Below are 23,281 nucleotides of genomic sequence, written 5' to 3' on the forward strand. Positions count from 1 at the left end.
TTACATATAAACTCATCCCTCCACCTGAGAAAAACAATGCTTCATTTCTCGTAGAGTGAGGAAATTAGTCGTTTGGTGCACTAAAATATGATTACAGCAGAATGGAACAATTTGATTAAGCGTAGCTGTAGCGTTATTTAGATAAATAGTGTGCAACTGCAGAGTCTGAATGTCTCAGGGATTACTTTGCGTGCGAGTCAGCGGAGGCTGCTTGCAGAGGAAGGGGCTGTGAGGTGTTCAAGATGGCGGCGCCCTGTGGAGTGCAGCGACTCTGACAGGTAAACAGGTCCATGTATTGAGGTACTTAAATATATAATGCTGAATTTCAGATGTTAAAATGTCATTAATATAAGGCGTGCGTATTATTATGTGTTCTTTCATGACTGTCAAATGCATGTTTAGTTTCCCTTCGCCGTAGCTGTTTATAATGACTTTTTTTGGACTGTCAGCTAACGTTAATTCTATTTCTGTAGACTATGACAATAATGGTTTGAGTCATAGCTAGTTAGCTACTTTCATGACTATGCATCTGTTGAAATAGTTTTCAGCTTGCCAAGATTAACTAATGTAAGATACTCGGATACAACAAACCGAGCCCTGCCCATTGTTCCCCCTGAGTTGTTTACGACAGTAAGTGGTCATTCCAGATAACGTTAGCTAGCTACAGTAGTCTGCTTGCTGGCGACGCAACTAGCTAGCGTTTAGCCAATAATACTCAACTCCTCGATACTGTAGTTGAGAATTCTTGGCTAGTTTGCTTTTGACTGCAGAGTGATTTTTACATGGCCAGTTACAGGTGAATGATGTAACGTTCGCTAGCTAGATATATTTGTTGTATTCAGCTGCAACTTCTTGCAATCTTGCAGCTGCTTTCAGTATCACATTTTGAGAAAAGCTTGGGGCGTAGGCGTCATAGGTACTAATTTAGCTAGCTAACGTTATATCTCATTGCATTTTATATTACAGCACATTCCTACTTGTAGGCATATTCTGTTGTATAACTAGATGGCCGTAGGTAATTCATCATATGCAACCGTAAATAAAAAGGAATATCATAGTGTATTTGGTATGTAGCTACTATACACCTCTAAATTATGATACAAGTTGCATTACTAGGCTAGATAGGGTGTCCCTTTGCAGTTGGCTATTTAGTGCAATAGACTAACTCATTATCCTCCTTCCTGAGCACTAGCATCGAATAGTTCCTGCAATGCAACTTTTCAGGGAAGTCAGGAACCAATATACACAGTCAGTTAGGAAAGCAAAGGCTAGCTTTTTCAAACAGAAATTTGCATCCTGCAGCACTAATTACAAAAAGTTTTGGGACACTGTAAAGTCCACCGCCTGCATAAACTGGCCTAAGCCCCCCCCTCCTTCACCCAAATCCAGACAGCTGATGTTCTAAGAAAGCTGCAAAGCCTGGACCCGTACAAATCAGCTGGGCTAGACAACCTGGACCCTCTCTTCCTAAAATTATCCGCTGCCATTGTTGCAACTCCTATTACTAGTCTGTTCATCCTTTATTTTGTATCGTCTGAGACTTTCAAGATTGGAAAGCGGCCGCAGTCACCCCCCCTCTTCAAAGGGGGAGACACTTTAGACCCAAACTGTTACAGACCTATATCTATCCTGCCCTGCCTTTTCTAAATTCTTCGAAAGCCAAGTGAACAAACAGATCACTGATCATTTCAAATCCCGCCGTACCTTCTCCGCTATGCAAATCCAGTTTCCGAGCTGGTCACGGGTGCACCTCAGCCACTCTCAAGGTCCTAACCGATATCATAACTGCCATCGATAAAAGATAGTACAGTGCAGCCGTCTTCATCGACCTGGCCAAGGCTTTCGATTCGGTCAATCCCCGTATTCTTATTGTCAGACTCAACAACCGTGGTTTCTCTAATGACTGCCTCGTCTGGTTCACTAACTACTTCTCAAATTGAGTTCAGTGTGTCAAATCGGTGGGCCTGTTGTCCGGACCTCTGGCAGTCTCTGGGGGTGCCACAGGGTTCAATTCTCAGGCCGACTCTTCTCTGTATACATCAATGATGTCGCTCTTGCTGCGGGTGATTCCTTGATCCACCTCTACGCAGACGACACCATTCTGTATTAGAGGTTGACCGATTAATCGGAATGGCCTATTAATTAGGGCCGTTTTCATAACAATCGGTATTTTTGGACACCGATTTAATTTTTTTTTGTTTTATTGTATTTTAAACACTTATTTAATCTTTATTTAACTAGGCAAGTCAGTTAAGAACACATTCTTATTTTTCAATGATGGCCTCGGAATGGTGGGCTAACTGCCTCGTTCAGGGGCAGAACGACAGATTTTCACCTTGTCAGCTCAGGGGATCCAATCTTGCAACCTTACAGTTAACTAGTCCAACGCTATAACCACCTGCCTCTTGTTGCACTCCACAAGGAGACTGCCTGTTACGCGAATGCAGTAAGCCAAGGTAAGTTGCTAGCTAGCATTAAACCTAACTTATAAAAATCAATCATAATCACTAGTTAACTACACATGGTTGATGATATTACTAGTTTATCTAGCGTGTCCTGCATTGCATATAATTTGACTGAGTGGTGGTAGGCAGCCACAGGCTCGTAAGCATTCATTCAAACAGCACTTTTGTGCATTTTGCCAGCAGCTCTTCGTTGTGCGTCAAGCATTGCGCTGCTAATGACTTCAAGCCTATCAACTCCCGAGATGAGGCTGGTGTAACCGATGTGAAATGGCTAGCTAGTTACCGTGGTGCACGCTAATAGCATTTCAAACGTCAGTCGCTCTGAGACTTGGAGTGGTTGTTCCCCTTGCTCTGCATGGGTAACGCTGTTTCGAGGGTGGCTGTTGTGTTCCTGGTTCGAGCCCAGGGAGGAGCGAGGAGAGGGACGGAAGCTATACTGTTACACTGGCAATACTAAAGTGCCTATAAGAACATCCAATAGTCAAAGGTTAATGAAATACAAATGATATAGAGGGAAGTAGTCCTATAATAACTACAACCTAAAACTTCTTACCTGGGAATATTGAAGACTCATGTTAAAAGGAACCACCAGCTTTCATATGTTCTGAGCAAGGAACTGAAACGTTAGCTTTCTTACATAGCACATATTGCACTTTTACTTTCTTCTCCAACACTTTGTTTTTGCATTATTTAAACCAAATTGAACATTTTTCATTATTTATTTGAGGCTAAATTGATGTTATTGATGTATTATATTAAGTTAAAATAAGTGTTCATTCAATATTGTTGTAATTGTCATTATTACAAATACAAAACATCGTCCGATTAATAGATATCGGCCTTTTTTGGTCCTCCAATAATCGGTGTCGGCGTTGAAAAATCATAATCGGTCGACATCTAGTCTATATACATCTGGCCCTTCTTTGGACACTGTTAACAAACCTCCAGACAAGCTACAATGCCATTCAACATTCCTTCCGAGGGCCTCCAACTGCTCTTAAATGCTAGTAAAATGAAATGCATCCTCTTCAACCGATCACTGCCTGCACCCGCCCGACTAGCATCACTACTCTGGACGTTTCTGACTTAGAATATGTGGACAACTACAAATACCTAGGTGACTGGTTAGACTGTAAACTCTCCTTCCAGACATCCAAAATTAAACAGAATCGGCTTCCTATTCCGCAACAAAGCCTCCTTCACTCATGCTGCCAAACACACCCTCGTAAAACTGACTATCCTACCGATCCTTGACTTCGGCGACGTTATTTACAAAATAGCCTCCAACACTCTACTCAGCAAATTGGATGTAGGCTATCACAGTGCCATCCATTTTGTCACCAAAGCCCCATATACCACTGCGACCTGAGCAGCTTACCGATCGCTGGCTGTGTACAGCTGCAATCTGTAAATAGCCCATCCAACCAACCAACTACCTACCTCATCCCCATATTTGTTTTAGTTGTTCTGCTCTTTTGCACACCAGTATATCTACTTGCACATCCTCATCTGCACATATCACTCCAGTGTAAATTGCTAAATTGTAATTACTTCGCCACTATGGCCTATTTATTGCTTTACCTCCTTACTTCATTTGCAAACACTGTATACAGATTTTTCTATTGTGTTATTGACTGTACGTTTGTTAATTCCATGTGTAACTCAGTGTTGTTTTTGTCACACTGCTTTGCTTTATCTTGGCCAGGTCGCAGTTGTAAATGAGGACTTGTTCTCAACTCTCCTACCTGGTTAAATAAAGGTGACATTTTAAAAAATCAGGTCCATTGTTGCAGATTGTGGTTAGGACTAGGGATCAATGACAGAATTATTATAAAATCCTAGTCCAGTTGAGTCCATAGATCTAGCCTAAGGCTTCAAATGGATTTTGTTTGTGAAATGATTTGTGAGAGAATGAGGGTGGCGCTTAACGGCTTGCACACAGCCAAATGTAATTTCCAGTGTTTACATGGAAGTGCATGGGGCTGCATAAAGGCTCTTTGTGTTTTCCAGAGCTGCTGCTGCTTGAGGTCACTCCGAGGGTTGTTCCTGGTTGTGCCACTGACTGAAAACACCCTAATTCAATTCAACACACCCGTTAGGCTCCCGAGTGGTGCAGCGGTCTAAGGCACTGCATCTCTGTGCTAGAGGCGTCACTACAGACACCCTGGTTCAAATCCAGGCTTTATCACAACCGGCTGTGATTGGGAGTCCCATAGGGCAGTGCACAATTGGCCCTGCGTTGGCCGGTGTAGGCCAACATAAATAATAATTTGTTCTTAATTGACTTGCCTAGTTAAATAAAGTAAAACAAATATTAAAACCCTAGATCAATGCTAAGACCAAGGAGCTAATTGATACCTTGGGAGACTAGTGGGGGAGAGCCTCAGTAACAGAGTAGTCTATAGGCTAACAGTTGTGCCTGCCTGTCAAACTTTCTTCTCAGCAGGGCCACACACTGACACCATAAAGATTAAAACGGAGTAGCCTAGTTTCAAGATGGAGTGTCAGAAATAGGCTAGGCATTGGAATGGGACTAGGATTTATGAAAACAATAACATGCTTGCTGTTTTTCTCCCACATATAGGAAGAAGGGGATACCTAATCATTTGTACAACTGAATTGTGTCTTCCGCATTTAACCCAACCCCTCTGAATCAGAGGTGCGGTGGCTGCCTTAATTGACATCCACATCTTCAGCGCCCGGGGAACAGTGGGTTAACTGCCTTGCTCAGGGGCAGAATGACAGATTTGTACCTTGTCAGCTCGGGGATTCGATCCAGCAACCTTTTAGGTTACTGGCCCAACGGTCCTACCCACCAGGGACAATGGGTGATTGACATCCGGGTGATATTGACCTGCCTATCATAAATATTTATGCCCACTTGTCAGCTGGAGATTTGGATGCCTCCTTTGGCCTCTTTTCCTTTGAAAGGTTGAGTCACTGAGACGGAGAGATTCTGTGAACGCTCAGAATATTATGACAAACCGCTGTTAGCTGGAGAGGAGATTATTTTCTCTGACTCTTGTATTAAGCATGGTTGTTTAAGTTGTGGGCACAGAGATGACTAAGATTGTGTTTTTGTCTGTTCCATTGGGCCAAGTGGGGTCTGAGAAATGTATTAGAATTTGTCAGTGTTTCACTGCTTTGAAACTATTGTGCTAGATTTCTCATGGCAATATCAAAAGCACACTGTGTACCTATCGGTGGCCTTATCTTTTATGTATATACCCTTAGCAGTTGGGAGATGCATTGTAACAAGCCTAATGATACCATTATGTATCTAGCTACAGTAGGATAAGTGTCATTAATAACATTGCTATTTTCCTTCATTTTGTCTGTGCGCTGTGACTTTTTTTAGATTTAGGCTTTACAAGGGCCATAATCATATGTTAATACAATTGATGCTTTTCTAGAATCCCGGCAGTGTGAAGTTGTATCTAATAACCTCCATATCACTGAAGTTCTCTGACTTGTGTTGAGTCAGGTTTGACCCTGTCCTGTTGCTTGCCCTGTCCTGTAGTGGTGCCTGGAGACTGTATTGGCCGGAGGCTCAGGGAGCCCTCCAGGCAGGACACTGTGAGAGACACCCCCTCCTACCACCACCTCCCCCTCCACCACTGTCACCATGGCGAGAGAGCAGCCCAACGTAGGGGACCTCCTCCCTCTCCTGGAGTCCTCCGACATCCACCAACTGGAGGAGATTAAAGGCCTTATCAATGAGCATCTCAGCACTGGTGAGAACTTGGCTTTTTAATAAGTTGTTTTTGGACTTGGTCAGTCAACCTTGTATCCTGTACTCTGATTGTATTAGAGGGCTCTGGTCATTTCAATTATGCAGCCATATTGTGGACCATAATGTGGATGTTGGGACAATGTTAATTATTCCCTCCTCTCTGTGCAGAGCGAGGGGCCATGCTGCTGAATGGACTGGTGGACTACTTCCTGGAGACTAATTCGGCCCAGGCCATTCATATTCTCTCCTCAGTCAGAGAGCCACATGATAAGGTGAGATCTGCCGAACCCCACCATCACCTTATATTGCAAGAGACTGTAACCCCATTTTTCATCAGATGTTAATTCAATAACTTAAACTCATGCATTGTGAAACAATGAATACATATGATTGTCTTATAGCTCAATGTTTTTAATTTACCCACCACAGCACCTACTGGACAAGATGAACGAGTGTATGACCAAACAGGCCTGCCGGCTGCCTACCCTCACCCTGCTAGGCCATGTGGTCCGCAAGCAGCCGTCCTGGATCCACAAGATCGCCCGCTACCCGCTGCTTCTCTCACTGCTTAAATGCCTCAAGGTAAGAGGGACAGATGGGCCATTGGCCACAGAGGTCTCCTATATAGATGGCTTTTGTTAAAAAAAATAAAAAATACTTGGAAGCACAAGCTTATTAAATCGAGTGTCCTGGACATCTTTCAAATGTATGCTAATGTTAAGTGTTTTTCTTCCCGTTGTGTACAGACGGATTTAGACGTGGTGGTCCTCATAACTGGAGTCCTGGTGTTGATCACTCTGCTCCCCATGATCCCCCACGCTGGCAAACAACACCTGTATGAGTTCTTTGACATCTTTGGTCGCCTAGCTTCCTGGAACCTGAAGTACCCAGGTAATCCCTGAGAAAAGACTCCGAGGAGCTATTTTATTAAGATAGAAGACAATAAAAATATTGAAAATGGTTGAGAGCCAGGCATGGTTTTAGATGGACTGTTTTGGTTCACACTGCCTCTGACCTGACATCATGTTACTCTTGCTTCCCCCAGGGCACATCTCCGAGGTGTACCTCATCCACCTACACGCCAGTATCTACTCGCTCTTCCACCGTCTCTACGGCATGTACCCCTGCAACTTTGTGTCCTACCTGCGCTCCCACTACAACATGAAGGAGAACGTGGACACCTTTGAGGAAGTGGTGAAGGTGAAAGAGTTGAGATTTTGAGCAATCTTTAATTTAGATTTTTATTCTATTGATTTTGGCTTCAGGAAGATGTTCTACCCATAGAAATTGATCTAATCCTTTGTGTTTTCCCCAATATTGTTTTTATGTATTTTGCAGCCAATGCTGGAACATGTCCGTATACATCCAGAACTAGTGACTGGAACTAAAGACCATGAGCTTGATCCCACCAGGTCAGTCAATCACAGCTCTCCAGCTTCACTCGCTTGTTTTTGCACCATATTCTGTCAACCCAAAAAATATCTTATCTGCTGACAAATTAGAGATTAATATTATTACATAGTTTTCCTCAATGTGATTGACCATGCTGGACCTCTGCAGGTGGAAAAAGTTTGAGATTCATGACATCGTTATAGAGTGTGCCAAAGTGTCTCTGGACCCCAAGGAGGCGTCGTGTGAGGAGGGCTATGCGACCATGCCCGGGAACTTCTACCCCCACCCAGAGCTTCGGCCACAAGAGTCCGTCTCCAGCCCCTACACAGACTTCCACAACAGCTACGGTGAGAACACACCCCCCTCCCTCACCTCCCATTGGTGGATAGGAATGTCATAAGTTTGATTGGTGTTCTCACTGTTCATTGTTCATGTCTAAAATGTGTTCTGTTTTTCTGAGTCACGTGAATGCTCAGACTATTAATCATCTGAAATGTGTCTAATGTTGTTTGGCTGCCAGACGCGTTAGCTGGAGTGTAATTATGACTTGTCATGAGGTGATGGTGTTGTTGATAATAATGGTGAATGAATGGAAGATTTAACACATGGATATGGTAGTCAGTGAGTCAGACTGATTTTATTATTTTCCTCTCCTCCCCACAGGAAGCTCCTCTTCAACCCCTTTCTCTACCCCCCGCCAGTCACTGCCACCTCCCCTGTCCCTGGCCCCTCTCCCAGGGACACAGTCCTTGTATCGCAGCCCCCAGACCTCCAGAAGTCAGGTAACAAAGTCACACAGCATTTCTGTTGCACAATATTTCACTGCACTGACCTATAGTAATTGTCCAGATTAGTCCCTAGATGGAAACAGGATTTGTTGGAGACTGTCAGCCTGAGTGGGTAGCCACTGCTATCTGCTGCTGCTTCTCTAATTCACTTCTTGGTTTGCAGAGTTTGTTTACACTTGATATATTGGCTGTGTCAGATGCTGGTTAGTCAATTGTCCCTGATCCCACTGCACCCCCCCCCCCCCCCCCCCCCCCTCTCCGGGCCTATGAATCGCCCCCATTATTTCAGAGAGGAGTGGTGGGAGGGAGTGCTTCAGAGTGGGTGGGTGGGTGGGGCTTTGAATCATTGGCGCGGGCGGTGGTGTCAGGCCTTAGAAAGCGGAAAACATGCCCCCGCCCTGCCACTCTACTATGGTCTGTCACAGGAGCTGGTTGCCCTGGCGACACTGTCTGTCCCTCTCTTTGTGAGCCACCCACGCAGGGGGTTCTGGTGTTCAGCCCTCTGGGTCTGTCTGAGGATTCGTCGGTAGGAAACTGAGATCCTGGAAAACACTAACCTAATTTACAGATACAATTTTGTAGTATACTACATCTGTCATTATCAAACATTTCAGTATAATTATGTGTAATTATCACTTAACCTGTAACATTGAATGTCTTCCTATAGAACTCTAGCTGTGAACTCGACTCCACCTGTGGGGTAAAGGAACTTTGGAGCCCTTCCTCCCAGTGTGGCATGGCCACTCCCCCTTCCTCTAGGGGCATGTCACCCAACCAAGAGCTCTCCCACAGTGCCTCTCACCTCCCAGGCCCCCGTGTCCACAGCACATCAGGTGACAAGGGATCATTCAACTATTACAACATAGTCAGGTCCATTAACAAGTAATACAAAATATATGGGTTGAAATGATTGCCTCTCCTGCTTTCAGTAAACTAACACCCTCCCCTAGCGATAAATGTTTTATTAGATATGAGAACACATTGGGCGGGATCTTAGACCATTCCTCCATACAGAATCTTTCCAGATCCTTGATATCCTTCATCTGTTCTTATGGACTGCCCTCTTCAATTCAAACCACAGGTTTACAATGGGGTTCAAGTCCGGAGACTGAGATTTTTTTTATGGACAATTAACCATTTCTTTGGATTTTGATTAGTGCTTGGGATGATTGTCTTGTTGAAAGATTCACTTGCGGCCAAGTGTCATCCTCCTGGAAGAGGCAACCAGCTTTTTGGCTACTTGGTAAAGTTCATGATGCTGTTGACCTTAACAAGGGCCCCTGCAGGACCAATAGTCTAATATCCCTCCCAATGTGTTCTCCAATCTCATAAAAGATTTGAGAAAAGGTCTGTCTTTACCCTCGCAGACTACAAAATATTTCTCTGAGCAGTTGTGTTAGCATAAAATATAATTTCCCCCCCCTTTTTTTGCATACAAAATAGCTCAGTATTTATTTTTTGCTGATCTTTATCAGGTCGATAACTAATGGTTCCCTTGACTGAATTAAGTGTTATGGGATTGATATAGATTGAATAAACAATATTGATTTGTATGATATGCTGTAGAAAATGATCCCAACATGCGTCTTTACAGCTTTATACTATGACGTACGATCTGTCTTTTCTGTTTACACTATTTGTATTGATTAAGGATCCCCATTAGTTCCTGCCATGGCAGCACCTACTCTTCCTGGGGTTTATTAAGGATCCCCATTAGTTCCTGCCATGGCAGCACCTACTCTTCCTGGGGTTTATTAAGGATCCCCATTAGTTCCTGCCATGGCAGCACCTACTCTTCCTGGGGTTTATTATGGATCCCCATTAGTTCCTTCCATGGCAGCACCTACTCTTCCTGGGTTTTATTATGGATCCCCATTAGTTCCTGCCATGGCAGCACCTACTCTTCCTGGGGTTTATTATGGATCCCCATTAGTTCCTGCCATGGCAGCACCTACTCTTCCTGGGGTTTATTATGGATCCCCATTAGTTCCTGCCATGGCAGCACCTACTCTTCCTGGGGTTTATTAAGGATCCCCATTAGTTCCTGCCATGGCAGCACCTACTCTTCCTGGGGTTTATTAAGGATCCCCATTAGTTCCTGCCATGGCAGCACCTACTCTTCCTGGGTTTTATTATGGATCCCCATTAGTTCCTTCCATGGCAGCACCTACTCTTCCTGGGTTTTATTATGGATCCCCATTAGTTCCTGCCATGGCAGCACCTACTCTTCCTGGGGTTTATTAAGGATCCCCATTAGTTCCTGCCATGGCAGCACCTACTCTTCCTGGGTTTTATTATGGATCCCCAATAGTTCCTGCCATGGCAGCACCTACTCTTCCTGGGGTTTATTATGGATCCCCATTAGTTCCTTCCATGGCAGCACCTACTCTTCCTGGGTTTTATTATGGATCCCCATTAGTTCCTGCCATGGCAGCACCTACTCTTCCTGGGTTTTATTATGGATCCCCATTAGTTCCTGCCATGGCAGCACCTACTCTTCCTGGGTTTTATTAAGGATCCCCATTAGTTCCTGCCATGGCAGCACCTACTCTTCCTGGGGTTTATTAAGGATCCCCATTAGTTCCTGCCATGGCAGCACCTACTCTTCCTGGGATCCTGCAACGTTAAGGCAGTTATGAAATGTCGTAATATTTTAAACTTTATAACATTTTACCCAATACATTTAATGTGTTCCCTCAGGCCACTACTATAGGGTGGCAGGTAGCCTAGTGGTTAGAGCATTGGACTAGTAACCGAAAGGTTGCAAGATCAAATCCCCGAGCTGACGAGGTAAAAATCTGTCGTTCTGCCCCTGAACAACGCCGTTAACTCACTGTTCCTAGGCCGTCATTGAAAATAAGAATTTGTTCTTATCTAGTTAAAGGTCAAATAAAATACTCCACGATCACATATTTACAATACAACATCCGTGTGTGTGTGTCCACAGTCCCCGCTTTTCCATAAGGTATATTTTTATGTTTAAAAAAAATCTGATTCTACTGCTTGCATCAGTTACCTGATGTGGAATAGAGTTCCATGTAGTCATGGCTCTATGTAGTACTCTGTGCCTCCCATAGTCTGTTCTGGACTTGGGGATTATGAAGAGACCTCTGGTGGCATGTCTTGTGGGGTATGCATGGCTGTGTGCTAGTAGTTTATACAGACACCATTTCTGTGGACTGTGTTTAGTTACAACTTGAAAGCATATGTGTTGGAACACGGTAACACTTTTTTAATAATAAAATACCCCAAACACCAAAATGCACGGTCCAAAGGATTGAATATTAATTTCTTTACCATAAGCTACCTCCCAATGTTGTTTTAGAGAATTTGGCAGTATATCCAACCGGCCTCACAAGCGCAGACCACATATAACCACGCCAGCCCAGGACCTTCACATCCGGCTTTCTTCACCTGCGGATTGTCTGAGACCAGCAACCCGGACAGCTGAGGAAACTGTTTGCCCAATCAAAGAATTTCTGTACAAACTGTCAGAAACCGTCTCAGGGAAGCTCATCTGCGTGCTCGTCATCCTAACCAGGGTCTTTACCTGACTGCAGTTCGGCATCACAACCAACTTCAGTGGGCTAAGGCTCACCTTCGATGGCCGGTGGCACGTGGGTGAAGTATGCTCTTCACAGATGAATCCCGGTTATCAACTGTGGCAGCGTGAATGGCATCATGTGGGCCAGCGATTTGCTGATGTCAACGTTGTGAACCGAGTGCCCCATGGTGAGGTTGTGATCTGGGCAGGCATAAGCTACGGACAACAAATACATAAAAATCAATGCACATGACAAGATCCTGAGGCCCATTGTTGTGCCATTCATCTGCCGCCATCACATGTTTCAGCGTGATAATGCATAACCCCATTTCAAGGATCTGTATAGAATTCCTGGAAGCTGAAAATGTTAGTTATTGCATGGCCTGGCATACTCACCAGACATGTCACCCATTGACCATGTTTGGGATGCTCTGGATCGACGTGTACGACAGCGTGTTCCTGTTCCCGCCAATATCCAGCAACTTCGCACAGCCATTTGAAGAGGAGTGGGACAACATTCCACAGGCCACAATCAACAGCCTGATCAACTCTGCGAAGGAGATGTGTCATGCTGCATGAGGCAAATGGTGGTCACACCAAATACTGACTGGTTTTCTGATTTACGCCCCTACTTAAAAATAAAAAAAAACATATGCATATCTGTGTTTCTTATTCATGTGAAATCCATAGATTAGGGCCCAATGAATTTGTCAATTGACTGATTTCCTTTCATATGAACTGTAACTCAGAAGTCTTTATTGTAACATGTTGCATTTTATTTTTGTTCAGTGGAGTTTCAATGGATCAATACAATAGAATGGCCCGCCCTGTTCATTCACAATTGGTGATTACATAATTAGGCATTGTTCGCTTTCTCTCTCTCATCAACTCACCCATTCTCCCCCATCATACTTTACTTCATATTTTTCATCTGTTATGTGTGAAATGTATTTTCGTTATAGTTTCGAGGCCGTTAACGGGGCGATTATCAGCTGGGCAGGCCCTATTTTATTTTGTAACTTTTTTTTGCAGGGTGGTCCCAACGTGGGAAAACCATTTTAATAAAAATTGCATGCCATCCTAAAACTGGTTCTAACTTTGATATTAATATTCTAACACTGACCGTATGTAGACTTATTCAGGAAAAGTCCAGGATGGAGGGGAACTTAAAAAATGACATATATATTAATGAGCAGTGAAAATGACTGCTTTAACAGTTCTAGTGTTAATCCTACATGACATTTTGATGGTTATTTTCTTCTAATTGCTGGGCTCTGTCAGCAGGTGGCAAAGGCACGCCTGCCTCCAGCACTCCTGCCACCTCCTCCCCGCCCCACACCCCCTCTGATTTCCCTATCCCTGCTCCCCTGCTCTCCAACACCACCAGTCCACCACAGAAGGTACAGTATGACATCAATTCCCACAATGGGCATTCTGGCCTTTTGTAGTGTAGTAAGTAGAGAACTTGGGAGGACTTCCTTGTTAAATAAAAACTTCTGAATAACACAACTGTTCATTTTCAGGATGGTCACCCTGTAGAAGCAGCCAAACCCAGCCTGGTGAGGCAGGAACCAATCAGAGATCCTGAAAAGGGGGGAGAAGTCATCAACAGAGGTCAGTCGTCATTAAAAAGTGTGGAAATGGATATTGTATGCTTTTTACAAAGTCCTTGGTTTTTAAACATTGTCAGTCCATGTTCTCTGTTTTACATAAAACAATGTTTATTGGCTGTCTTTTGCATACTAGATGGTGGTGGTGGTGGTGGTGAGACCGTTTCCAAGACGCTGTCAGTCTTTATGAAGGATCAGGAGCTTCAGCAGAGGACAGAGAGGGAAGAGAGTGAGTACAAGGATTGAGAATGGGAGTGAGCTGGTCTAAATGAGGTTGACATAACATTTCAGTTGAATGAGAGTGAACCATATACACTACATGACCAAAAGTATGTGGACACTGCTCGTCGACCATCTCATTCCAAAATCATGGGCATTGATATGGAGACGTTCCCCTTTGCTATAACAGCCTCCACTCTTATGGGAAGGCTTTCCACTAGATGTTGGGACATTGCTGCAGGGACTTGCTTCCATTCAGTCATGAGGTCGGGCACTGATATTAGGCCTGGCTTGCAGTTAGCATTCCAATTCATGGGTGGCCCCATCGAACATGGGGCCACCCTGTAGAAGCAGCCAAGGTCAGGACTCTGTGCAGGCCAGTCAAGTTCTTCCACACCAAACTCAACAAACCATTTCTGTATGGAACTCGCTTCGTGCACAGGGGAATTGTCATACTGAAACAGGAAATAACCTTCCCCAAACTTTTGTCACCAAGTTGCTCCAGAGTCCAATCTTCTAGAATGTCATTGTGTGCTGTAGCGCTAAGATTTTTCTTTACCGGAACTAAGGGGCCTGGAAAAACAGCCCCAGACCATTATTCCTCCTCCACCAAACTTGACAGTTGGCACTATGCATTGTGGAAGGTAGCGTTCTCCTGGCATCTGCCAAACCCAGATTCATCTGTTGGACTGCCAGATGGTGAAGTGTGATTCATCACTCCAGAGAACGCGTTTTCACTGCTCCAGAGTCCAAGCTTTACACCACTCCAGCTGACGCTTGGTATTGCACATGGTTATCTTAGGCTTGTGTGTGTCTGCTCGGCCATGGAAACCCATTTCATGAAGCTCCCAACGAGCAGTTCTTGTGCTGACATTGCTTCCAGATGCCTTTTGGAACTCGGTGTGTGTGTGTTGTAACCAAGGACAGACAATTTTTACACGCTTCAGCACTCGGCGGTCCCGTTCTGTGAGCTTGTGTGGCCAACAAATTCGCGGCTGAGCCGTTGTTGCCTCTAGATATTTCCACTTCACAATAACGGCACTTACAGTTGACCGGGGCAGCACTAGCAGGGCAGACATTTGACGAACTGACCTGTTGGAAAGGTGGAATCCTATGACGGAGTCATGTTGAAAGTCACTAAGCTCTTCAGTGAGGCCATTCTATTGCCAATGTTTGTCTATGGAGATTGCGTGCCTGTGTGCTCGATTTTATACACCTGTCAGTAACGGGTGTGGCTTAACTAGCCGAATCCACTAATTTGAAGCTGTGTCCATATACTTTTGTGTGTGTACATTTCATAGAAATAGTCACCAATGACTCAAAAGCCTGTTCCACTACAAGCCTCATGTCTCCCGTTTTACTTCTCCAAAAACTCACCAGCTGCCATCTCAGAGGAGCTCCTGAAAATCACGGAGGACATGCGGGACTTGGCCGGCCTGAGGGTCTTTGATTCCCCGTTCTACCACACCACCGAGACCCTGACAGGTACCCAGGAGAAGCCCCTGCCCAACCCCCCACTGGGCGGCCCCGTGCCGCCCCAGGACCCCCACAATGCTGTGTCGACCTCAGACAATGCATTGGAGAATACCCAGGGGGCTATTGGTGGAGGTGGGGACAGTAGTAGGGGCTCGGCCCTGGACCAGTCCTGGTCTATTGAACCCGTGTGTCCTTTCAGCCCTATCCAACACCCTCTCCACCAGAGCCTCTCTGCCCTGGAGGACGAGGTGGCCAAGTTCAGTGGCCTTTTCTCGCCAAGCCGCCCAATGAAGAGCCCCTCCCTGCCCTACGAGGCCCTGTTTGACCTAGCTCTGCCCCGGGCTGCATCCCTCTTCGTTGGGAGGAGGACGTCGGAAGCCCGGGGCAGAGCTGCCCTGGAGAGGATGTGCCAGCAGCAGGAGGGACTGGAGGACAGGGAGGAGGGCGAGGGGATGGTGAATGCTTCCCCCCTGGAGGTGCTAGATCACCTTGTTCAGCAGGGCAGCGACACCCACGACAAGGTGCTCAAGAGGTGAGGGGCCCAGCTTTTAATATCTATCCGGTCACCACTGTCTGATCAATTTTATGCCAATCAGTCTCTATCAAAACCATTAATGGGTTGTCTTAGTACCTAGTCCAAGAACATGGGTTTCTGTGTGCTGTATGTGTTGGACGCAAGGGGAAGACGGAGTGTATGTGATGTGATGTGAACCTCACTGTGTGGAATTGGGCTGGGTTCTTTCCAGTCCACTGCCCTAGCCCACAGGAAATGCTCAGTGGAGAACTACAGGCTTTGTCTGACACACTCCACTCCCCTCCCACACACACACACACACACACACACACAGTCCTCGCTCCTAAACCAATAATACAGCAGCAGAGACCGTGTCAGCAGAGTTGGCGTTCTGTGCAGAACTATCTGGCTTTGCACGTTTCCCCCCCCCACCTCTTTAGTATCTTCCCCAAAGATGAATGGCTGGCCATACCCTGTTTGAGGGATGTAATTCACTGGGACAGAGGGCCTACACACACACACACACACAAGTGTGTCCTAGCCCAGATGGGTCGAGAAGGCTGGGATCTACCATTCGGGTATTTTTATATGGGGTCTGATGTACTGTCCCAATGCTGCCCCTGTTGAGCTGCCCCTGTTTTTTTTTCTCTTACAGATTACCTTTGCCAAGCAAGTCAGCTGACTGGACACATTTTGGAGGTATAGAACCAGCACCAGAGCACTGCAGGAACACTGGACTAGCTAGTGCAACAGGGGATCTCTGAATGCTTTCAGGCTATTTAGGCCTCATGATGTGTTTACCATACAATGACTACAATGTAGTTTTCCTACATCATGCAGAAACCGAGGGCATTTGACAATATGCTCACACTTTTCTGCCATTGAAATCCTTTGGTGGGCTTCTGAAACGTTTGTTTTATTATTAGACATTTTCGGGATGGAAACGCTTTCAGTAAACTTAAACACTAAAACCTGATATAAAGTGTGTAGAAAGGATATGGACATTTTTTTTTTTTCTTCTCTAATATCATCTTTGAGAACTAACAATCACCAAAGTAAAAGCTGGACAGTCATGGAGAATTTTTGTATAAAATATTCCAAAAACACGCTATCCAGCTAAGCCCCTTTTCCTGGATCCTGGAAAAAACCTGGACTCATTAAGTACCTTGGAGGTAGAAGAGCAATAATAAAGACAAGCAGAGTTCACATGATCCTAGATGCTATATGAGAATCTGATCCTCTCTGGATGGGTACAAGGGGCTCTGTCTTAACCATCTCCAGCTGCTGATCACTGTATAACAGCCTTGTCTGGGCCAAAACTCCCTCTCCGCTTGCCAAATATTGGAATTGAATAAGATCCCCTGGTTATACAACTTCTAGAAGTAATGTATAAGTGATTGTGAAGTCAACTCCACCAAGAGCTCCCGGAAGGACTGAGGCCTCGGTGTAAAATTCTCATAATGTTATCTGGCAGTTTATTTTATGTACACCTACTCAGTCCCCTCTTTCCTCTGTTAGTTTGACTACATAGAGTGCACTTCTCATACAGCTTTACTAAAAGATGATGAATAATCAATGTCCAAGATATTTTAGCCCATAATAGCAGTAGAGGGAGAGATGGAACTGTGAGTAGGAATAATCAGAAATAAGTTCAGAAATACAATCGAGCAACTCAATATTAAGTGTTCATTACGAACACTTTACGAACACTTAATATTGAGTTGCTCGATTGTATTTCTGAACTTATTTCTGTTTGGTACACTCCACTCCGTGTAAATAGTCTATTATCCTGATTTATCTGTCTATGACCACACCATTTTCCTGGTCATTAACCCTCTGTGTGCCTGTCCTCCCTGCCCCAGGCTCTGCTCCGCTGGACGAGCTGCACACGTTGCGTAGCCAGCTGCTCCTGCTGCACAGCCAGCTGCTGTACGAGCGCTACAAGAGGGAGCAGCACGCCGTCCGCAACCGACGTCTACTGCGCCGCGTCATCAACGCCACTGCACTGGAAGAGCAGAACAACGCTATGGTAATGAACGCTCCTCCCTTCCCTGGATTCGTCCCGTAGCTTCTCAGAACCAGCACAAATCTGTTTGGAGATTCCAACCTCCCTGACTGCCAAAGTGGTTATCATTCAAAGAATCCGAAAGAATCAGGCGCCTGCTCTTGACCCATTTCACTCGCCGACTTGGTTATACTCGCTCACACATGCATGTGAGGGTTCAGTAGAGTATTGTAGGTTTTCCTCTGTGTTGCATATGGTGGAGAGAAAAAACCTGTTTTATTAAATCATATGACATTGTAGATTACTTCAGAAACAGTGAGTGGTGTGTCATCCTGGCTCCCTGTTTTGTGTGTCTGCCTGCAGAAGGACCAGCTGAACCTGCAGCGTGTGGACGTGGTGACTCTGAAGGAGAGTCTGCAGGTGGAGCAGCAGCGCTGCCGACAGCTGTGGGACGACCGAGAGACCGTGGTCACCAGACTACACAGCCAGGTCCGCCAGTTACAACAGGGCCGGGACGACTACTACACCAAGAACCAGGAACTGCAGGTAGACGCATGACCACATTTACACACACACAATACCGTATATCAAGTCTTCCATGCACTGTGTTGAATTATCTCTGCTCTGGAATGTCCTCTCCAGAGTCTGTTGAATGAGTATCAGAAGAAGATGAATGACCTGGTGGCAGATCTACAGAGAGCCAACAACAAGGTGTGTCACACAGGGCACCTTCTCAACCAGATGACCATCAAGGTGAGGCACTTCACCTAGCTCTACTTGCTCTGCTCTGTAAAGTATCAGTCTTTATGTGCATAGATTAAAGGACTAAGAAGCTTGGTGTTTTGGTTTCCATAAATCAGCCAAACAGAGGGCTTTGTGGGGTTTGTCTCCCTTCTGATTGGTTATGTGTGTCCTTCAGCTGAGCACCAGTGAGAGCACCCAGCAGCAGATGAGTTTCCTGAACAAGCAGCTGCTGCTCCTGGGGGAGGCCCACAAGCTGGATGTACTGCAGCAGCAGCAGCACACGGGATCAGACAACACCAAGGTAGGGGGGGGCCAAGGGCCACCGACGGGGGGGGGGAAATAACCGACTCGATAGTAGAGCATGTGTAGAATCTGAATCAGTGAAAAGTTGCTATGGATTTCTCTTTCTGTAACCACCATGTGAGAATACCTGTCTTCCATATTGTGTTCCATTGTAGTAAAAGTTGTCTGAGGCCTGTTCCCATATGTATGTATTTGGAAAAGACCAACAACTTATAGATGCCAAACTAGTTTACAGTCCCCTGTCGCCACCACCATCTCTTTATCCCTGCAGGAGGCCCAGATGGTGCAGGCGTCCTGGGGGAAGGAGGTTGAGCGGCTGAGGCAAAGCCTGCTGCAGCAGGGCCAGAAGCTGGAGGCAGCGCAGCAGAGAGTGGGCGAGCTGGAGACTCAGCTCACCAAGAAGGAACACCTCATCGTGGAGCAGAAGAAGTTCCTGGAGGATGTCAAGGGCCAGGCCAAGTATGTGCGCTCTGGGTTTAGTGGTGGAAAAGGCCTCAGACTTATTTGCATCAAAGCAGTTGGATTGTATTTTTCTGTACAAATGTGTGTGTTAGCATAGCAGCTTGTCTCTGTAAGTGTGTGATATGAACATATCCATCGGTCTGTGCAGGGGCGAGCTGCAGGCGTCAGAGAGCAGGTACCAGGCCCAGAGGAGAGCGACGCAGCTCCTGCAAACGGAGCTGCTGCACCTCTATAGCAGACTAGAGATGGAGGGTCATGCCTGCCTTGCCACACCCTCAGCAGCAGGGGGCAGCAGTACCGATCCTGGCCCTCCTATAGACTCTTGGTAAGATGGCAGTCAAACTGTTAGTTACATTTTCTTATTTTATTGCTGTGAATTCACATGCAGAAATGTGTATTTGTGCCATTGGAAGCCAAATGTATATTAAAGTAATCACCCTCCATGTTTTCCTCTGTCGCTATGGTAATGGCAGTATCATGGAACCAGATGGACCTGTCACATTGGGGACCAATGAGTGGTCTGATGACAGCAGACCATATCAGTCCCCACGGGGCAACGGCAGCACTTTATTGCCAGGGCAACCAAAGGCGAACAACCCTCCTAAAGCTCCCCCTGTCAACTCTGCCAGCAGCACCCAGGACATCCCCCCGCCTCTCCTTGTGGAGCCCTCTTTTTCCCATCCCCATGCCCCGCTGGCCACCCCGCTGCCCCATGGCGCCGCCCCCCTCACCGTTGGCTCCTACCCCAGCGCCAACAGCTTCCTGGGCATGAGGGCGCGGGAGCTGTTCCGGAACAAGAGCGAAAGCCAGTGTGACGAGAAGCCCCCCCACCTGGCCGGCCTTTCACAGGGCCTGAAGACTGAGCTGTGTGTGGAGCCCTTATTTCCCCCACTGGGGAATGCTCTGACATGTCCTGTCTCTGCCCCTGTCCCAACCCCTACCCCTACCCTTGTCCCTGCCTCTATAGTAGGGGCCCCTCTCACTGTGCCTGCCAAGGAGCACCCACCTGAAACCAGGCAAAGGGCTATCAAGCAGGAGAGTCCTACGAGGGAAATGGGAGGAGCAAGGGGAGGGGCAGTGGCCAGCGAAGCACAAACCAGACAGCAACAGCAATTTAGGATCATGGACTACAACGAAACACAACAAGAGCACAGTTAAAGAGACACCAAACTGCGAGAGAAGAGGTTGTCTGGAGCAAGAGCTACAAGCAGTAGAACCGTAAGAGTTGAAGACAAAGCTCTGTTAAATTCAGTGTTATCCCATTCCCTCAAGTGGACAACAGGATTTGAACCACTGATTGATTTAATCCCAGATGTAAAGATGGGAATGAAGGAAGGTTTAAATAAGATAATTTTACAATCTACCAGCAGAGACCACATTATCTATCTGGTCTGACTGCAGTTATACTTAGGCATTTTATATACTTAGACAACTGGGAGTTATTTTTTCCGGAAACAATTTCATATAAATAGAGACCCTAGTTCCAAATTTGTTGTTTGAAGTTATAAGAATACACCATATTGGGTTCAAAACAAGTTAGATGAGTATAAAACACTAAGAAAAGTATGAGAGGGCCTTTTCATTCGTATGTATTCGTCTTGTAGAGTGTGAGAAAGGGATGGTTATGAAAGCCTGGTTTTGGTTGGCTATTGTCTTGAGCACCTGTACTGATGATGTGTGAAGGAGGTGGGTTGGGGTGGTGTGATCCTTCAGGCTTGGGGAGGAGCTGTGCCAAGTATGAGATTGTTGTCAATGAGTCCAACTCCTCTGCTATGCTTGGGGAGGAACGTGGGAGTTTGACTGTTTCATTGTAGATAAAATATAGGAGGAGGATTGCTTTTTTTCCATGCTGGTTTCATTATGTTCCTGACAGAAATGACCTTGAGTATGCGTTGAAGAGGGAGAGTGTGTATGCATGCATGCAAGTTTATGTTTAAGTCATGTTGCAATCATTTAGAAATGTTTTTTTTATGAGTAGTGACAAATATGATACTTAAAGTACTTGTAACTTTCTGCAACTAATGTTGCTGATAACCACTTATCTTGACTTTAAATCAGACTTGTTATGTTAATTCTGACAAATAATTTGCAGTACATCAACCTGTGTGCAGCAGTATTTTCTGTTTGAGTTCACTAACCGAAAGTGTACAGAAAGATAGTGCCAAACATTTACCAGATATAGAATACAACCATTTCAAAATGACTCATTGGCCTCACCAAGTGCTCCTATTCTAGTTCGGTATCTGGGTGTCTCTCAAAAGGGGCTGATTGCTGTATAAAAGGTTTGCATGTGTCATCCTCTTGTCATCGCTACAGTGAGTTCGAAAAGAAAAAACAAGTCTCTGCCAATTGATTCTTATTGGTCCTACTGACCAATGACAGTCAGAATTGCCTCTTTCTTTTGGGTTCTTCCATGTGTTTAAATGGTCATAAATCCTGTTGTCCACTGTGAACTTGAGCTGTTATTTCCTCTGCCTTGCTATCTAAAGCATGTTCAACAATCCACTTTAATGCCAACAGTATAGTAGTAGGGGCTACAACAAACCCAAGATAGAAGGTACAATCAAGCGTGGACTGAATGTAAAGCTTGAACTGGGATTCCTTTTGGAGCTGGAGATTTTGAAAAAACTAAGTTCTTAAAAGCAGTTGCTTGTGTTTAACTGTGAACCAATAAAAATCGTCTTCAATGTTTTGCACTACAGATCCTCTGAATGTTTTTCATTTTCTATAGTCACACAACTCCACTTCAAGGCTCAAACTGACCCCTAAACTATTTTTTTTGTCTCATTCCCCACTAGAGAGCACTGTTGTTCTAAATACTCAGCCTTTTTCCTGCAGTGGTTCAATCAACAGGTAAACCAGTCTGGTAGATTGGAGCGAACAAGTCCATAGACAATTATTGTTAATGTCAAATACTGTCAGTGGGAGCTACAGGATGTATTTGTGTAAATACTATATATACTTTTTTGTATATGTGAGGCGAAAAAAGTATTGGATCCACTGCTGATTTTGTACGTTTGCCCACTGACAAAGAAATGATCAGTATCATTTTAATGGTAGGTTTATTGTAACAGTGAGAGATCCAGAAAAACACATGTCAAAAATGTTAAATTGATTTGCATTTTAATGAGGGAAATAAGTATTTGACCCCCTCTCAATCAGAAAGATTTCTGGCCCCCAGGTGTCTTTTATACAGGTAACGAGCTGAGATCAAGAGCACACTCTCTTAAAGGGAGTGCTCCTAATCTCAGTTTGTTACCTGTATAAAAGACACCTGTCCACAGAAGCAATCAATCAGATTCCAAACTCTCCACCATGGCCAAGAGCTCTCCAAGGATGTCAGGGACAAGATTGTAGACCTACACAAGGCTGGAATGGGCTACAAGACCATCGCCAAGCAGCTTGGTGATAAAGTGACAACAGCGATTCGCAAATCCATTCGCAAATGAAAAACGCAAAAGAATTGTCAATCTCCTTCGGCCTGGGGCTCCATGCAAGATCTCACCTCGTGGAGTTGCAATGATCATGAGAACGGTGAGGAATCAGCCCAGAACTACACGGGAGGATCTTGTCAATGATCTCAAGGCAGCTGGGACCATAGTCACCAAGAAAACATGAAAGAAGTGAAGGACTGAAATCCTGCAGCACCCGCAAGGTCCCCCTGCTCAAGAAAGCACATATAAATGCCCGTCTGAAGTTTGCCAATGAACATCTGAATGATTCAGAGGACAACTGGGTGAAAGTGTTGTGGTCAGATGAGACCAAAATGGAGCTCTTTGGCATCAACTCAACTCGCCGTGTTTGGAGGAGGAATGCTGCCTATGACCCCAAGAATCATCCCCAACGTCAAACATGGAGGTGGAAACATTATTATGCTTTGGGGGTGTTTTTCTGCTAAGGGGACAGGACAACTTCACCGCATCAAAGGGACAATGGACGGGGCCATGTACCGTCAAATCTTGGGTGAGAACCTCCTTCCCCCAGCCAGGGCATTGAAAATGGGTCGTGGATGGGTATTCCAGCATG

The 23,281-nt window shown here is 45.4% G+C and overlaps 1 protein-coding gene across 2 annotated transcripts; it reads left to right on the forward strand.

Moving 5' to 3' along the window:
• The first annotated feature begins 199 nt into the window (after positions 1-199).
• On the forward strand, positions 200-21,956 carry LOC139387820 (hamartin-like). Of its 2 annotated transcripts, none has more exons than XM_071134066.1 (22): positions 200-278; positions 5,986-6,199; positions 6,367-6,470; positions 6,628-6,780; positions 6,945-7,089; positions 7,244-7,398; positions 7,537-7,610; positions 7,759-7,937; positions 8,254-8,372; positions 9,046-9,211; positions 13,207-13,322; positions 13,446-13,536; positions 13,669-13,761; positions 15,132-15,759; positions 16,397-16,440; positions 17,604-17,770; positions 18,110-18,292; positions 18,389-18,499; positions 18,666-18,791; positions 19,065-19,252; positions 19,404-19,580; positions 19,729-21,956. In XM_071134066.1, exons 2-22 carry the CDS (start codon positions 6,091-6,093, stop codon positions 20,411-20,413), a joined length of 3,813 nt encoding a protein of 1,270 aa, XP_070990167.1. In that variant the 5' UTR covers positions 200-278; positions 5,986-6,090; the 3' UTR covers positions 20,414-21,956. The 2 variants fall into 2 exon arrangements, with proteins under 2 accessions (XP_070990167.1, XP_070990168.1); XM_071134067.1 differs by having other exon boundaries at positions 229-300.
• Positions 21,957-23,281: the final 1,325 nt, after the last annotated feature.

The sequence above is a fragment of the Oncorhynchus clarkii genome, chromosome 29 (assembly GCF_045791955.1).
Source record: "Oncorhynchus clarkii lewisi isolate Uvic-CL-2024 chromosome 29, UVic_Ocla_1.0, whole genome shotgun sequence".
Classification (NCBI taxonomy): domain Eukaryota; kingdom Metazoa; phylum Chordata; class Actinopteri; order Salmoniformes; family Salmonidae; genus Oncorhynchus; species Oncorhynchus clarkii.

Coding starts and splice junctions, on each gene's coding strand:
- LOC139387820 (XM_071134066.1), top strand. CDS start 6,091: ATGGCGAGAGAGCAGCCCAACGTAGGGGACCTCCTCCCTCTCCTGGAG. Junction 6,781..6,944: donor CACTGCTTAAATGCCTCAAG/GTAAGAGGGACA, acceptor CGTTGTGTACAG/ACGGATTTAGACGTGGTGGT. Junction 19,581..19,728: donor GGCCCTCCTATAGACTCTTG/GTAAGATGGCAG, acceptor TGGTAATGGCAG/TATCATGGAACCAGATGGAC.